Raw genomic sequence first — 18683 nt, 5'->3', positions numbered from 1 at the left:
ACTGCTCAAGGTAATAATCCACAAACTCTACTGCTCAAGGTAATAATTCACAAACTCTACTGCTTAAGGTAATAATCCATATTCTCTACTGCTCAAGGTAATAATCCACATTTTCTAAGGCTTATGGTTATAATCCACAAACTCTATTGCTCATATTCTTAACTGTTTTTACTCTCTGTACTATTTGAACTTTAACATATCTTTGTGTTTGTATTTTCTAGGGTTTTACTTCCTCTGTGACGATGGAATCTGTGTGGTCCTTGTTGTCACGGTTGACAATCAGTATTGCTGCCCCTGTGGTGGACCCCACAGAAATCCTGGGTACGTGTGGTGCTTTAACTTTGATGTTTAAGTTTACTTTCAATATGTCTGTATAATGTATTTGTTACTTTCAAGATGTCTTCATATTTTCTACATAACTCCTGTTTTTCTGTGTTGGATTTAGTGAAGAATTTACAGTTACATGTATTTCATTTCAGGCTTCCCTATAAATGTGATAGCATTATTGCCTGTTCTTGTCCAGAATTATGAAAATCCTAGTCAGAAGTGTCGAGATGCGGCAGACCATATAGTGCAGGTTTAGAATAGTTCATAGCCATCTGGTGCTACTAGACGTCTGGAAATTTACCCTGAGTTGTATTTCAATATAGAGATGCAACCTGGGTAAATTATCATAAACCCTTGATTAGAATTTATTTCTTATGTAACTTTAAGTAATGAATTTATTCCAATGTTTAACAGATTAATGGTGTGCAAACATGTAGGGAAATGAACCTTTAATCATTTGACATCAAAACTTAACCATGTACAAATCATTATTTTTAGCTCACCTGAGCTGAAAGCTCACGTAAGCTTTTCTTATCACCTGTTTTCTGTCGTCCGTCTGTCTGTAAACTTTTAAACGTTTTCGACTTCTCCAGAACCAAACTTGGCAAGTACATCCTCGGGTGAGGGGCTTTCAAGTTTGTTCAAATGAAGGGCCGTGCCCTGTTCAAAAGGGGGATAATCACAAAAATGCAAAAATAGGGTGGGGACATTTAAAGATCCACCTGGACAGAAGATCTGAAATTCATATGAAAGCTTCCTGACATAGTGCATATTCAATCAAGTTTGTTAAAACCATGGCCCCCAGGGGTAGGATGGGGCCACAATGGGGATGAAAGATTTTCATGTGAATATATAGGGGAAATTTCTTTTTAAAAATTCTTCTCAAGAACCACTGAGCCAGGAAAGTACAAATTTACATGAAAGCTTCCTGTCATAGTGCAGATTCAAGTTTGTTAACATCATGCCCCTGGGGGGTAGGATGGGGCCACTATAGGGGATCAATTTTTACATTCAGATATATTGGAAATTTTTTATTAAAATCTTCTCAAGAATCACTGGGCCAGAAAAGTTTACATTTGCATGAAAGCTTTCCAAGTTTGTTTAAATCATGAATCCTGGGGGAAGGGTGGAGCAAAAATAAGGGATCAAAGTTTTACATACAAATATATAGGGAAAATCTTTAAAGATCTTTCTTATCAAACCCATTAAGTTAGGGAAATTTACATTTACTTGAAAGCTTCCTGAAATAATGCAAATTCAAGTTTGTGAAATCATGACCCCTTGTGGTAGGTTGGGGCCACAATAGGGATCAAAGTTTTACTAGCTGCAATAATGTAGCCCTATCCAATTTTTTTTTTATTCTGACGTTTTCGGGATAGGGCTACAATTCCATAGGATCTCCGTAATGGTGCAAAATAATTTTATGAATAACCGATAATAAACTCTGTGTATTAGTCCCAAATGTTGTTTACACCAAAATGAGTACCAACTTTGTGCTCGGGCATGTCTAATAAAGGTGTTTTTCATTAAATATAATGTACAGCAAAATTCTTCGTCTGCTCCGCCATGCTTGTTATCGTGAGATCTCGTAGGTGGATCTAATGAAAAGCCTAAACATTGACAATCAGCGCGAAAATGTAGTTACTTGAGCCACTTCGACAAAGAAAGGAAAATCATATTGTTGCAGAAAGAATTTACACTCTGCTGTTCGGTTTTTAACTTGATATTAAATTCAAACCTTTTCAATACCGACGAAATAGCTTTCGCCTCCATACTTGTCCATAGATGTAAATACTACCTTATATGGCATATGCAAATGACTTGTCAACCGGAAGTTGAAACTTCAGTACATCAAACATGGCGCACAAATATGAATCGAGAAATTGGAATTTATCGAAATTGTTGAAAACGGTAGAATAGAGCCTCACAAATCTAAAGTTGCAGGTTGTAAATTTATATATTGACTAAGAAACATAGAATATCATTTTATTTACGTAAAGAATGTCAAGAAATGTTTAGAATGAGCGCAAATGTTGCGGGAGTGAATCACTCCCGCATTTGCACCATTACGGAGATCCTAAGGAGTTGTAGCCCTCTCCCTAAAAAAAATTAAAAAAATAAAAATCAGAGAGGGCTACATTATTGCAGCTAAAGTTTTACATCCGAATATGTAGGGAAATTCTTTAGATATGGGCCAAGGTGACTCATGTGAACGATTGCGCCCATGGGCCTCTTGTTTTTACACTCGTCTTCAGCGGGGGGTATTTACATCAGCTAAGTAGCCAATCAGAATGCATCATTCTAGTTACATAGAAAATGATGTCGATTAATGTAAACACACCTTATTACTTCAGGGTTATAGAATTAAACTTAATTAATTCTTATTCTTTAATGACTCATTGTCATGAAATGGTTCTCATCCCCCAAGTACAATTCATGAAGTAATTTCTAAGTTCACTAAAAGCAAGCTCCACACTGTTGAATTCTCTCTGTCGGTAGATTTGCTCCCAGAAGTCTGAGCGGCTGAACAATCTGGGGACCGTGATGTCGCTTTATAGTCGGGGTACATTCGGTAAGGACAGCTTCCAGTGGACCAAGTGTGTGATTAAGTACGTACTGGACGTGTACGCCACAGCCAGCCTCAGTATGATCAGCTTCCTGGTGGAGGTAGGTCAAGGTCATTCAAAATTACAGTTTAAATTATTAATTGTTACTGGTTTATGGCTATTTCATTTATACCTGTAGTTAGCAACAAACTTTCATCAGCAACATCTTTATTTATGAGTAGGAAATGTGAATCCCATTTACAATGAACAACTGTATTTACAACTGAGGAATCATTTACAAAGTCTTGCTAACATACGACAACTAATATTAGACAATAATTTACTAAGCCTGGCTAGCTCACAACAGCAAATATTAGACAACATTGACAAAGCCTGACTAGCTAATGACAACAAATGTTGGACAACATTCACAAAGTTTGACTAGCTAATGACAACAAATATCAGACAACATCTACAAAACTTGACTAGCTAATGACAACAAATATTAGACAACATTCACAAAGCTTGACTAGCTAATGACAAAAAATATTAGACAACATTTACAAAGCTTGACTAGCTAATGACAAAAAATATTAGACAATATCTACAAAGCTTGACTAGCTAATGACAACAAATATTAGACAACATTTACAAAGTTTGACTAGCTAATGACAACAAATATTAGACAACATTTACAAAGCTTGACTAGCTAATGACAAAAAATATTAGACAACATCTACAAAGCTTGACTAGCTAATGACAACAAATATTAGACAACATTTACAAAGCTTGACTAGCTAGTGACAACAAATATTAGATAACTTTTACAAAGCTTGGCTAATGACAACAAATATTAATCAATATTTACAAAGCTTGACTAGCTAATGACAACAAATATTAATCAATATTTACAAAGCTTGACTAGCTAATGACAACAAATATTAAACAACATTTACAAAGCCTGACCTGCTAAAGACAATAAATATTAGACAACATTTACAAAGCCTGACCTGCTAATGACAACAAATATTAGATAACTTTTACAAAGCCTGACTAGCTAATGGCAACAAATATTCAGGAGAAATTGGGTGTTAACAAATATTGCTGAAATATGTACTGTGTTTCTCACACAAAGTATGAAATAGAATAATTTTGTTAAAACACCTCTCATGAAGTATGATTTCACCATTGAAAGAGCGGTACAAGCTCTCAATCATTTTATATGAATTTTTGGGATTTTTTTGCAGAATGATAAAAAAGGTGTTTTGTTTGCAAATAAGAAATTCTAGAGTCCAATTTCACTGTGATTTGATGCATGACATAGATATCTAATTACATATGCCTAAACGACCCAGATAGACATTTGAATTTTTTAAATAAAAAAATATTTATGAAAATGTCATTTGTTAAAATTTTTAAATCTATGGAAAAATTAAAATGTCTACCTGAGTTTTCTAGGTTTTGTTAGAAATTTGGACTCTAGAATCTCTGATTTGCAAACAAAACACCTTTTTTTTCATCTCGGGAAAAATCACAAAAAAATTAAATAAATAATTAGTAGTGTGTATTACTTTTTGGGATAGTGAAATCATGCTTCCTACGAGGTGCTTAAACGAGCTATTAAACAAAGTTTTAGTGTAACGAGCCACCTTAAGTATGTGTACATGTGTGTGTTTCATGCCCCGATGTTCCCTTGTGTTTTCATGTCTGACGAGATAAAAACTTCATTCTAATTAGAATTGACATCAAGATCAAGACTATGTGATAGATAATGGTTGAAGGTCTTTTGACAAGGCCATATTTCCAGAATTGAGAATGGCCATGTTCAGAGGCATAGTTTTTCCCAAACATATACTATATGTTTTTTTCATTATACAGTAAGTAACAGACATCCATTTTTACCTACTCTGTATTTCCAGGTTTTAGAGAAGGGACCGAACAGCTACCAGTCGTCCGTGTTCCAGATTTTACATTGTATGGTGCACTACATTGACATAAGTTCTCCGTCGTCCTCCATCCTGAACTCGGAGCTCGTCCAGGTCATCAGTAGACATGTCGAGGTCAGTCTGTATACAACTAGTGATGCGTGTCCGCACAATAATTCATGTATACAACTAGTGATGCGTGTCCAATCTACACAATATTAATACATGTATACAGGATGTAACTAGTGATGCGTGTCCAACCTACACAATGATACATGTATACAACTAGTGATGCGTGTCTAATCTACACAATAATACATGTATACAGGATGTGACTAGTGATGCGTGTCCAATCTACACAATGATACATGTATACAGGATGTGACATCATGAAAATCTGCTTTGATTGAGACTCCATTTTTTTTTTACCTTATAAATATCAGTTTTATATTGTACAAAGATTACAAAATAGTAAACTCTTACAAATTCATTGATTAAGAAACACCAGATTGCATCATGGGGACTTAAGCTGCTCCACTATTGTAACAAAACAACCAAAGTAATGAAAAACTATCCCCAGACTTTTGTAGTAGCTCAGCAAATAACACAAAGTAACAATTCATTGTAAAACTTAAAGTTTTCAATTAAAAACCTATCTCTCGGTCAAAAACGTGCGGGAATTGATGTAATTCCTCAAATAAAACACTTCCTATACATACCACATATGTTGTAATTTTGCTTAATTAGATATTGTGTTATTTTGTATATACCTGTGTATAAGTTACTGGTGTGAGAGGGTGTATTAGAAGGACTTGAAAATGCTATATTTTGTCATGATGATGATATTGTTAAACTGTAATATTCTGTCACTATAATGATATTTTGACACTATATATATCTATACACACACACACACACCTGTATATGATACAATGCTAACTATAATGATATTTTGACACTATATATAAATCTACATGTATATGATACATTGCTAACTATAATGATATTTTGACACTATATATATATATATATATATATATATATATATATATGATACAATGCTATATATATATATGATGCAATACTAACAACAAATACTCAGCTTTGTAACAAATGGGATGACTTCAGCTTCTCCATTGTCATCTTACCATATTTAGGTAGCTATATTCCATTATTACCTGCTTATGAATTTATTTGATACATGGGAGCATGTTCTGCATGTGACAGTATATTGATATTCTGACAGTATAATGATATTTTGACACTGTCATGATATGTTTAAAGGGTTCTCACTGTAAAGAGGCTCTGAAAATCCTGAAGTTGGCTGTCACTCGATCATCCACCCTGGCGGCGGCCCCTCTAACTACCACCAGCACCACCAGCCACGACTACAACGTCCCAGTGACTCACACCTCATTCGCAGAGGCGGAGATGTTTCTGATCAAAAAGGAGTTACCAGGTAGCCATTAATGACATTCGAATACCAGACCTAGTTTCTGTGTTGATGGATCTCTGTACAGTTTAAAGTTGCAGAAGCCATTTTTGATACAATTTTCTTATTTCAGGTAGGACCCTGGACTTTTCTGTGGATATAGGTACAGTGCCTATTGTTGGTCGTAATTATATCAACACAGATATACACGGCCCTCTTACTGCACAGCCCGCCTCACAGGAAGTTCCAACCTCACCCACCCGGAAAAGTTCGGGAGATGGGGACTCCTGCTGGAGAAAACCACAAAGTTCACAGGTAAAAAATAATTAAATTACATCTGTAAAGTTCACAGGTATAATGAAAAATAATTGCATTATAACTGTAAAGGTTGCAGGTATGATAAAAAATAATTACATTTCAACTGTAAAGGTTGCAGGTGCAGGGTCAGATTTAAGGTCAAATGCACATGGATATTATGTTTCATTGTTTGAACTTTTTTTCTGTTTCTTAAAATTTTCATTGTTACAAATGAATGCACTAGATACTTGTAGTCAAACAGTAGTGTAGTATAGGAGAAGAGAAAATGGGGGGGGGGGGGGGGGGGTGTCGGGAATCGAACCTGGGACCCCAGCGTTACTAGACAGGTGCTCTAACCACTGAATCTCGTGGGGATCTTGGTTAGAACAGGTCCTCAGCACCCCCTGCTTGTTGTAAGAGGTGACTAGATTGGGCAGTCCTTCAGATGAGACCACAAAAACCGAGGTCCCATTTCACAGCAGGTGTGGCACGATAAAGAGATTCCTTCCCTGCTCAATGGCCATAATCGCCGATCATAGGCCTAAATTTTGCAGCCCTTCATTGGCAATTGTGATGTCTCCATATGAGTGATAAATTCTCGAGAGGGACGTTAAACAATATTTAATCAATCAATCTAACCACTGACCTACCTGGGCTGATATTCATGGTCCATATAGCCCTAAATACTACAGTAGTAAATGTGAAGTGAAACATGATAAGTTTGAGAGGACCCTGATTCTTAGTGCTTCTTTCTGTTTCAGCCCCGTGTACGTGAGAGACTAGCTGAACTACTGACATGCTATGGACAGAAACGTCTCCCCAAGAGTCCCTCAGTGAGTACAAATTTCTTCTGATGATTGTCTTAGAGCAGAGTTACTGCATGTCCCACGATTGCTATTGTGTCCTTTACACCAGGTCAAAGTTTTACAATACTAGGGCATCTATTGTATGCTTTACACCAGGTCAAACTTTTGCAATACTAGGGCATCTAGTGTGTTCTTTATACCAGTTCAAAGTTTTACAATACTAGGGCATCTATTGTGTGCTTTACACCAGGTCAAACTTTTGCAATACTAGGGCATCTAGTGTGTTCTTTACACCAGGTCAAACTTTTGCAATACTAGGGCATCTATTGTGTCCTTTACACCAGGTCAAAGTTTTACAATACTAGGGCATCTATTGTGTTCTTTATACCAGTTCAAAGTTTTACAATACTAGGGCATCTGGTGAGCTTAAATCCCTGATTGATAGATTCACTGGAGAGTGTTTTGACAACTCATTTGTACATGTAACAAAATACAAATTTTGCCAAATGAGCAGATAACTCTAGCATTTTAAAATATTTTATTCTTCTGAACAATTCAAAGATGAATGGTGTTTGAATTCTTTCAAGATTATACTGAATTAACCTGTGACCATTTGTAATTATAGACCTGTATTATGACCATGTTAACCTGTGTAAATACCATAGTTTAAAATAAAATACCAAGATCCATTTTCTGGCTGAATATGCTTGCAGTTTTCACTTCATCAATGTAAACACAACTGCATAAGCTGCTTTAATTTACAGTATAGTATTGATATCCGCTACTAATGAAGACTGTGTTCACTATAGGCAGTAGGGGCAGTTTGTCTTTCTCTTGCCAAGATTTTTACCAAAAAGCAGTTTTGCTACAGCTTTTGGAGAGGAAAAATCAACAGCATGAAATTTACTGCAACATATTTAAAACTGCATGGTTTTGAAATCCCTTTCCTTGTGAATATATAGTGTAGACACATTTCTAGTTGATATTGTTCATGTTATATTGATTGCCACCAGAGGAATGATATGATGTTTGTTTACTAACCTTGCCTACTGTAGGATACTGTTATTAATAAGGTAAGAGAGGCCATTGGAACTCGGAGCAGAAACAGGGAGACAAGGCTGGTAAATTCTGAAACTAAACTTCGCATGTCGTCCATTGTTATGAAAATATTAAGCATATCACATCAATTTATTTTGCTCTTGAAGTTTTATAAGAATGTGATCCTTCATTATTGGAACTCGCCCTATTACAAAACATAATCGTGAATAGCCATTTAATCTGTTATATTCTTAAGTTTGAAATTTCAAAATGGTATGCGAGTTTTTTATGAATGACTAGCCTGCTCTTCCTGTCTGTATGCATATTATCACTTTCTGCATGTGAACATAAATCTACGTGTCAGGTCTCGTGCAATGCATGCTTGGTATATTGCCTGTGTCCAGTATCCGGTCAGCTGTGGTCAGAGGTCTGCTTATTGTCTGGTCTTTGCTTCATTCAACGTAAATACCACAAAATATCGACAATATATATACAGTGTAAACACAGGTTACTGGTGTAAATATAGTATTATATGTTGTCATTAAACAAATTGAAGGTTTGTATGGAATATTCCAGGGTTTATATATACGCTCATCTATAGACAGGACGTGTTATGGTATGACGATCATGTCCGTCCAGCTATCTGTCTGTCCTGTTTCGCGTCTGCCTCATAAGTTAAATACTATGAGACCTAGAGTTATCATACTTTTTCAGCTGATACATCTTGGGTAGAGGGTGGGTTGCACTTTAAAGTTAGGTCACTGTGACCTTTGATTGAGAAAATTTGGCCAAATATGGCAAAATTCTCCAACTTTTAACTTATTTGGTCTAGAATCATCAAACTAGGTCAGTTAATGCATCTTGAAAAGAAGGTGTGTCACACCCTAAATCAAGGTCACTGTGACCTATAATTAAGATGATATGGCTGTATATGGCATAACCCTTTTTTTTGTGCTCATGTAGATATGAGTTCTAGAATCAACAAACTTTGTCAATTTGTGCATCTGTATAGAAATGTAAATTGTAGCTTAAAATCAAATGTAAACTTTAAAAATGGAAAGTATTTTTTAAAATATTGTTTGAAGGGAGATAATCCCTACATATGTTAGAGAGTAATGCAGTAGCATTGTTGAATAATCATTGCAAAAAAAAAAAACCCACATTTTTCTTTCATAAAATGTAGCAACATAACAATTAATATGAATACTTATTTTGTTTCTAACATGAATGATATAAATATATGCAGTATTGTACTACACAATTTGCAAAGACACGCACATCACAGAACAGATAGAGGAATTGTCTCATGGGAATGATGATCTAAGAGGAGATTAAACTGTCTGTCCAATACACTGGTTTCGAGATACATGCGAGTTATTTCCCTTTGGAGAACTCTCCAGAGTTTTTTTAAGATCTTGATTTTAAGGTCCTGGGCCTTTCCAATTGGGAGAAATAGTGACATTTGCATGAAAGTGGGGAAAATGTTCTATGGATAAAAGTAGGGAGAAAACCAAACCAGTGCATGAAGGACTAATTGGACTCCTTCTGACTTACATTTATGTCAGAGCTTACCTCATTTAAATAAGCAGAGGCCAAAAACGTAGTTTGACTTAACAATTTTGAAGCAAAAATTGCAATCTGTGGGCTATTGATGATTTATGAACAATTAAGTGTAACCTAGTTTGATTTTTTTTCATTGTTTGAGAATTTTAAAGCAAAAATTGAGAGAAATACTTGCTTATTAGCATTGGGAATGGGGCCTTATATCGGCCCTCTACAGACCCTTAAAAAAAACTTGCTCTCGAACATAGTAAGGCGCGAAACAATCTGTTTACATGCGACTGTGAGAGTGGGACAAATATTCATCACTGCATAAGTGAATGTGCTCAGTAAGTTTCTCATACACAGTTTCATCACCCGAATTTTACTGATGCACAAACTAAGTAAATGATAAGTATTCAGGGAGTAATTAAATACATGGAATTCTTATTACATAACGTTATTTCGTTGCTCGAACGTATCATATCCAGGATATTACTTGCAAATATGACATTGTTTTTATGTTTTCATTTTAGTAAAACATTTCTTTCAATAGTATTTTGTATTTCCTACATTTACATATTTAAAGAGAAGCCACTTTTGATACATTTTATCATCTTCCTCACTGACTGTAGGTCCACTCTGTCCCACTTAGGCTTTCAAAGTTCCACTAAATGCACCTCCAACACAGAAGAGCTCTTATCTTGAAATTGGCGTATTAAGATTCCATTAGCCCTTTGGGAGAAAGCCATTATGTTTCAGAGTTCAGTTGGAGACTCAAAGATCATTTTGATATGAGCTAATTAAGTTACATCTGTCCAGTTAAAGATAATTAATGAGTATAACCTTTGTACAACCCAAAATAAGGAATTCATACCATGTGATAGAAATTATATAAATCTATGTAACAAAATGAAAATAGTTATGGAATATCATAGTTATTCGAACAATTCAAGAGATATATTGACAATTATGCAATAGACACATTACAATAAACCTGATTTTAACTCAGGCATAAAAGCAAAGATATTGGTGCAAATTAAGGTTGACATGATTTTGTGTCATGCACTTTTATCTGTTTATAATAAATAAACATCTGACGTGCGTATCATGTGTTGTGGCTGTGCACTTTATTTTTGCTTATGTTATAGGACATACACAGTACATACAGATGCAAGAAAATTCTCTTACTAAAAGCAACCAAACAAATAAATGTTGTAACTGTATACATGCAACTGATCACAAAGCAATTTTAGAAAACACAATGACCGGGGGGGGGGGGGGGGGGGGGGGGGGGGGGGGGGTTTACAAGAATTGTGTACTCTGTCTTTGGAAACTTTCTACATTGTCTAACATTAGTGATTTTCGGTCCAAGTGTATTTCATTTTTATTCATCATCGGTTATGTTTGTGTCTAAGTGGATGCATTGTATTCATTTTGGTTATTCATGTCTAAGTGCCTTTCATTGGTTTATTTTAGGTCATATTCAGCCAATCGAGTGACACTTTAGATCACCAGCAGAGTGTGGCTTCTAGTGGTGAAGAGACGTCCACTGCGGATGGTGGATCTAGTAAGTACAAATAAGATATGAGGGGTGGATTTAACTAATATTGAGAGGCAATATGTTCACAGAAAATTGCTATGTTGGAAGAGAATGGTAGATAAGTTTTGCTTTTGTTTTTACAGGTGACATCATGAATGAACCCAATGTGAATGATATTAACCTAACCATTAAAGGGTTTGACTTCCTTAACGAGGAGGACTCAGAGGTTTGTTCAATACGGAATAGCTGATTTAATGCAGAAAGATATAAAAACCTATATTAAAAACAGTATCATTTAAGGTATTCAATGTATAATGACCATATTTCATATCTAATAAATGGATGGTGGAATATTTGTAATCATGGTATCATTTTGAAAGGTTCATCAAATAAAAATAACCCACGGTAGGAATTTTCTAAATTTTGTTTACTGCTTGATATATTTCACCTAGAATTTAACATTGAAGTATATGGGAAAAGCATCTTTTATTACAATATTTTAAAAACAAATTATATATTCATACTAATCTCTTGGTAGAAAGTTACATACACTTTCTTTTTATGAAAATATGAAATAAAATTAATCATTGACCACACACATTTTTAGAAAATTAGATTTTTCTTATTTTTACAAAGGGCAGACAACTCTTCCAAAAAGTCTTAAGTGCAAAAAGGTCAGCTTCTAATCATTTACCAGTCATGTGAATTTCATCTGCTTCACTTCCATCATTATTTAACAATAAAGTTTTATGTTGATCTAAATTCTTCAAAATTGTTCATTACCCTTTCATTATACATGGAATACCTTAAAACAGTTTGTGTGGAAGTAGAATTGTTACTGTTTGTTTTAGTTTGGTTTCTCTTGTTCATGCAGAATTTAAACCAGCATGGAAATTAATGATTTTACTGTATATCTTCTTTCACATTATCTCTGTCAACCTAATAAACCCATCAAATTTTGCGATTAATACTGAAATCTTCAAACCAATGATAGATTGTATAGGAATCTATGTTTAACTCTGTTTTTGTCAGGACAATGACTATTATTCGTCATTGGATACCATCAAGCCATACACCATGATGTCGAACAGAGAGACATTGCCCACACGTCCCTATGGCAGCGTGCCAGACCTTAAGCTTCTGGACAGCCTCTCAAACTCTGAGAAAGTGGTGTCACCTAGTGACAGTATCAGTCTCAAAGAGGAGAGAATGTCTGATGATGAGGTATGTTTCAGATTTATGTCCCTTAGATTGTGGTTACATACATGTACATTTATCATCACAATTATTGAAAGCATTATTTGCAAGAAAGAAAGGATTTGTGTTCACAATTGTAAGATTCTGATGTTAAATTGTAAGAAATTGAGTATGCTCCTTTTCAGTCAGAGGCTAATGAGGAGGACAGGCTGCCTGCGAGTTTACCAGGGGGGACAACCATTGTTTTACAGAACCCTTGTCTGGACAACATTCGCCCTAACAGCCCAGATACAACATCTACGTATGTCAACTTCTGTATTCCTAAACATATCCAAAGGACTCAATACATCTAATCCTAGACACATCCAAAGGACTCGATACATCTAATCCTAAACATATCCAAAGGACTCAATACATCTAATCCTAGACACATCCAAAGGACTCAATACATCTAATCCTAAACATATCCAAAGGACTAGACACATTTAAATAACTAAACACATCTAAATGACTAGACACATCTAAATGACTAGACACATCTAAATGAATAGACACATCTAAATGACTAAACACTTCAAAATGACTAAACACATCTAAATGACTAGACACATCTAAATGACTAAACACATCTAAATGACTAAACACATCTAAATGACTAAACACATCTAAATGACTAGACACATTTAAATGACTAAACACATCTAAATGACTAGACACATCTAAATGACTAAACACTTCAAAATGACTAAACACATCTAAATGACTAGACACATCTAAATGACTAAACACATCTAAATGACTAGACACATTTAAATAACTAAACACATCTAAATGACTAGACACATTTAAATGACTAGACACATCTAAATGACTAAACACATCTAAATGACTAAACACATCTAAATGACTAGACACATCTAAATGACTAAACACATCTAAATGACTAGACACATCTAAATGACTAAACACATCTAAATGAAATGACTAGACACATCTAAATGACTAAACACATCTAAATGACTAAACACATCTAAATGACTAGACATGTTGAAATGACTAGACATGTTGAAATGACTAGACACCTCTAAATATCTAAATGACTAGACACATTTAAATAACTAAACACATCTAAATGACTAGACACATTTAAATAACTAAACACATCTAAATGACTAGACACATTTAAATAAATAAACACATCTAAATGACTAGACACATCTAAATGACTAGACACATCTAAATGACTAGACACATTTAAATAACTAAACACATCTAAATGACTAAACACATCTAAATGACTAAACACATCTAAATGACTAGACACATTTAAATAACTAAACACATCTAAATGACTTGACACATTTAAATAACTAAACACATCTAAATGACTTGACACATTTAAATGACTTGACATATATAAATGACTAGACACATTAAAATTACTAGACATATCTAAATGACTAAACACATTCAAAAATGACTAAACACATTCAAAAATGACTAGACACATTTAAATGACTAGACATATTTTAATGACTAGACACATTTTAATGACTAGACTCGTGTATTTCTTGGTATCATGATAAATGACTCTTTACGTATGACAGTTTTTTAATCTGTTTATTACCTGGTATCATGATAAATGACTTTCTACGTATGACAGTTTTTTAATCTGTTTATTACCTGGTATCATGATGGATGATTATTTATGTAGATTTATCTATTTCTTGATATCGTAATGGATGATTGTCTATATTTGACAACTTTTAATCATGGTAAATGATTTTCTACGCATGACAAATTCTAATCTATTAGTGGATATTATGATGGAAGATATCTTCCATTTTTCAGTCACAGTCTCCACAGTGAAAGTGACCTTGACCTAGTTGATATTGGGTCTAATTCCACCTCCCCCAGCTTTTCCCAGACCAAGGATACGTTTGTGTTCATGACGCTACAGAATGATGAGGTGGAAGACGTGTGGAAGACCCACATTACAAACGTGATGTCACAATCCTCCGCTGTCCTCACCGTCAAGACTTCGCAAATTTTCCCCAGGCTGTACAGGGTAGGGGTCAGGGGGCCCATTTTACAAAAGGTCTTCTGACTTGAGACCAAAGTTTACTTTTTGTAACATTTAACACTGCACTTTTTTCGGATGCAAATTTTTTGGCAAATGTAGGGAACTTATGAAGACATAGCATATTTTCACAAATTTTTGGCAGAAATGTAAATGTTTTTGACTGATAAAAGACATTGGTCTTAGTCATAATACCTTCTGTAAAACTGGCCCCTGTTTACCAAGATGATAAGTTTTGATAAAGTTAGAATGCCAATAAAGTGCCTACAGTGAATTTTATGAGCATACATGGATTCTTGTAAATTACAAAAGATTTGTAATTGCATGCCTTAGAATCTAAATTGTGTTTCAAAATTTCAGGAACTTCGACGGCGCCTTGACACTATGATAAAAGAAGCTTGTTATTACATCTCCAAGACGGAGTCGCTGAAACATATGGCAACACAGTTCAATATCCTTATCTAAAATTCCACTGAAATATTGTAATTCATTTGTCAATTAAATCTGAAACATATGGCAACACACTTCAATATCCTTATCTAAAATTCCACTGAAATATTGTAATTCATTTGTCAATTAAATCTGAAACATATGGCAACACACTTCAATATCCTTATCTAAAATTCCACTGAAATATTGTAATTCATTTGTCAATTAAATCTGAAACATATGGCAACACACTTCAATATCCTTATCTAAAATTCCACTGAAATATTGTAATTCATTTGTCAATTAAATCTGAAACATATGGCAACACACTTCAATATCCTTATCTGAAAATCCACTGAAATATTGCCCTTAGTTTGTCAATTAGAGTGATTTAGAACTGAGAATTTCTAGTTGACAATCATCGAATCAGACTAGTGTGTAGATGTTCTTCCTTAACAGACTTATGACAGATAATGGACATGATTTTTCTACACATGGAGTGCCCCTTCTTCTACGTGGATGCTGATACTGTAAGTGAAACATTTTGTTTTGTTCTTTTGTATTTTTTTTTTTCTACTTCTACTATTTTTATGCCCCCCTTTGAAAAAGAGGGGGCATATTGTTTTGCACCGGTCGGTCGACCATGTGTTGTCCACTCAATATCTTGAGAACCATTCACTTGATGATAATGATATTTCATATGTGGGTTAGTTATGAGTAGAAGAGGATCCTTATTGTTTTTCAGGTCAAAAGGTCAAAGGTCAAGGGTCAATCTACTCTGAACATAGGAATATAATGTCCGCTCAATATCTTGAGAACCCTTTGCTTGAAAGACATCAAACTTGGCACACTGGTACATCCTAAGGAGTAGATGACCCCTATTGATTTTGAGGTCATATGGTCAAAGGTCAAGGGTCAAACTGGGCATAGGAATATACTGACCATTCAATGTTTAGAGAACCCTTTGCTTGACAGACATCAAACTTGGTACGCCAGTACATCTTCAGAAGAAGATGACCCCCATTGATTTTGAGGTTACATGGTCAAAGGTCAAGGGTCAAACTGGACATAGGAATATACTGTCCGTCAAATATCTCGAGAACCCTTTGCTTGACAGACATCAAACTTTATACACTGGTACATCTTCAAGAGAAGATGACCCCTATTGATTTTGAGGTCACATGGTCAAAGGTCAAGGGTCAAACTTGACATGGGAATATACTGTCTGCTCAGTATCTTGAGAACCCTTTTCTTGACAGACATCAAACTTGGTACACTGGTACATCTTCATGAGTTGATGACCCCTATTGATTTTTAGGTCACATGGTCAATCCACTCTTGACATAGGAAAATATTGTCTGCTCAATATTTTGAATTGATGATACTACTCTTAATTAAATGATGTGTGTGTGTATAACCCTTTTCAATTTTGCACCATGGGGGGGCATATGTGTTTTACAAACGTCTCTTGTTTCTTCTCTTGTTTCAAGGTTTATATTTTTGTACCCCTTTTTTCTATACATTTTATCTTATTCACGTATTATATCTACATAATTTATGTACATGTGTTTGATTCATTGTGACCTTTGATGTAGGGAGAGGGATGAAATAGGCTGCCCAATCCCATTCACTTGTTAGTGAATAAAATATTTTTTAAAGGGAAAGGCAACCCTAACCACATATTTGCTTTTATGAATAAAGTATTACTTACTGATATCATAATTGACAGTCTTTAACAACAAAAATTCTTGCTTAACAATTAAATCAATATTAATCTATCATGTATTTTAAATTACCTGCCACTAAGAGAGTGGCCATTGAAGTTTAATTTATGATGTCACACCGTCTATTCCTGTTTATTTCATCAGCAACACTGTAAACATGGCAAGTCATGAACAGTTAAGTTTGAGCCGTATAGATTTGAGCCCGTTCTTTCGCAAGAAGAAATTGAGAAAAGAACACGTTCGGTTGAGTTGCAGACAAGGCAGACGGTAAACGTTCTTCATACAAATGTCTTGAACCTCAACTTGTCATTACGCAAATGATGGATCCACAGTTTATGTAGTCTTTTCTTTTAAAATGACTTGGTTGAGTCAGGAATTTTGGAAAAAAAACCCAACCTTTATTTCACATCTCCCCTTCGCATTAGTGTAATTAACTGCTTGCCAGGAAGGCATCAACCTATTTATTCGTAAAATCTACCACATGCACATCATTGATGATCTCACAGGTGCTTAGGTTCAGGACCCCCCCCCCCCCCCCTCCTCCAAATAAGCTACATGAATTGATTTAATTAATTTTTTTGTTGAAAATAATTCTAATGCATGTCAATGCCTTGCATACTCATAAAGTCCAAAATACATGTAATTCAAAATAAGCCCTTTAAAAAAAAATACCCTCACTGGTAATTATATAAAGTTCTGTTATAATAACCAGTGAGGATATTTTTTAAGGGCTTATTTTGAATCATTTTGGGCTTTATGGGTATGCAAGATGTTGTTGACATGCATTAGAAATATTTTCAAGAAAAAATAATTAAATCAACTCATGTAGCTTATTCGGAAGGGGGGGGGGGGGGGTCCTGAACCCAAGCACCTGTGGATGATCTTAGAATCTCATCAAAATGGGAACAGACAGTGTGACGTCAAAATTATTAATTTTTGTGGTCTTTAATACAAAAGAGTTACACATCATGGCAGCCTCTATAGATCGCGGGAATTTCAATTTTTGACGTTTTCAAATTAGGACTGAAGCTTGTCTAGGCCATATATCAACAAAATTGTATGACAGATCTTTATCATTTGATTAATCCTATCATTTATCATGTAAAAATCTTTTGTGTTGCCTTTCCCTTTAATTGAATTTAAAGTTTAAGATAGCATTTTAATGATGACAACATGAAACTGGTGAAACCTGCACTGTGATATTTGTTTTTTAGTTGACAGGAAGTAGGACGGTGGAGAAACACAAGTTCAGTGTGCTAGAGATCCAGGAGTATTACGAGACATACTCCATGAGGAAGGATCTGGCAGAACAGGTGAGGAGGTAGCACCTCAATAGTACAAGTACCAGTCAGTACAGGTGAAAAAACCCTCAAAATTACAAGTATCAGTTAGTACAGGTAAAATTGACCTCAGTATTACATGTACCTGTCAATAAATGTGTAAAGGACCTCAATATTACATGTACCTGTCAATAAATGTGTAAAGGACCTCAATATTACATGTACCAGTCAATAAATGTGTAAAAGACCTCAGTATTACATGTACCAGTCAGTAAATGTGTAAAAGACCTCAGTATTACATGTACCTGTCAGTAAATGTGTAAAGGACCTCAATATTACATGTACCAGTCAATAAATGTGTAAAGGACCTCAGTATTACATGTAACAGTCAATAAATGTGTAAAGGACCTCAATATTACATGTACCAGTCAATAAATGTGTAAAGGACCTCAGTATTACATGTAACAGTCAATAAATGTGTAAAGGACCTCAGTATTACATGTACCCGTCAATAAATGTG

General features: G+C 34.8%; 1 protein-coding gene across 5 annotated transcripts in view; it reads left to right on the top strand.

Moving 5' to 3' along the window:
* The window catches only part of LOC125680606 (protein furry-like), a 76357-nt gene that overhangs the window by 49039 nt on the left and 8635 nt on the right, over positions 1 to 18683 (top strand). For 3 of the 5 annotated variants that reach the window (XM_048920285.2, XM_048920289.2, XM_056155428.1), the window contains 16 exons: positions 222 to 321; positions 480 to 577; positions 2827 to 2994; positions 4793 to 4933; positions 6083 to 6257; positions 6364 to 6545; positions 7289 to 7360; positions 8389 to 8454; positions 11390 to 11480; positions 11597 to 11679; positions 12486 to 12677; positions 12836 to 12951; positions 14502 to 14718; positions 15091 to 15181; positions 15625 to 15689; positions 18098 to 18196. In XM_048920285.2, coding sequence (XP_048776242.2) covers positions 222 to 321; positions 480 to 577; positions 2827 to 2994; positions 4793 to 4933; positions 6083 to 6257; positions 6364 to 6545; positions 7289 to 7360; positions 8389 to 8454; positions 11390 to 11480; positions 11597 to 11679; positions 12486 to 12677; positions 12836 to 12951; positions 14502 to 14718; positions 15091 to 15181; positions 15625 to 15689; positions 18098 to 18196 — 1956 coding nt within the window. The remainder of the gene's footprint in view (positions 1 to 221; positions 322 to 479; positions 578 to 2826; positions 2995 to 4792; positions 4934 to 6082; positions 6258 to 6363; positions 6546 to 7288; positions 7361 to 8388; positions 8455 to 11389; positions 11481 to 11596; positions 11680 to 12485; positions 12678 to 12835; positions 12952 to 14501; positions 14719 to 15090; positions 15182 to 15624; positions 15690 to 18097; positions 18197 to 18683) is intronic. The other 2 variants (XM_048920287.2, XM_048920288.2) reach the window with 2 other exon arrangements.

This window comes from Ostrea edulis, chromosome 2 (assembly GCF_947568905.1).
Source record: "Ostrea edulis chromosome 2, xbOstEdul1.1, whole genome shotgun sequence".
NCBI classification, from domain to species: Eukaryota; Metazoa; Mollusca; class Bivalvia; order Ostreida; family Ostreidae; genus Ostrea; species Ostrea edulis.
The sequence above is the reverse complement of the archived record's forward strand: the minus strand, read 5'-3'. Positions and strand labels throughout refer to the sequence as shown.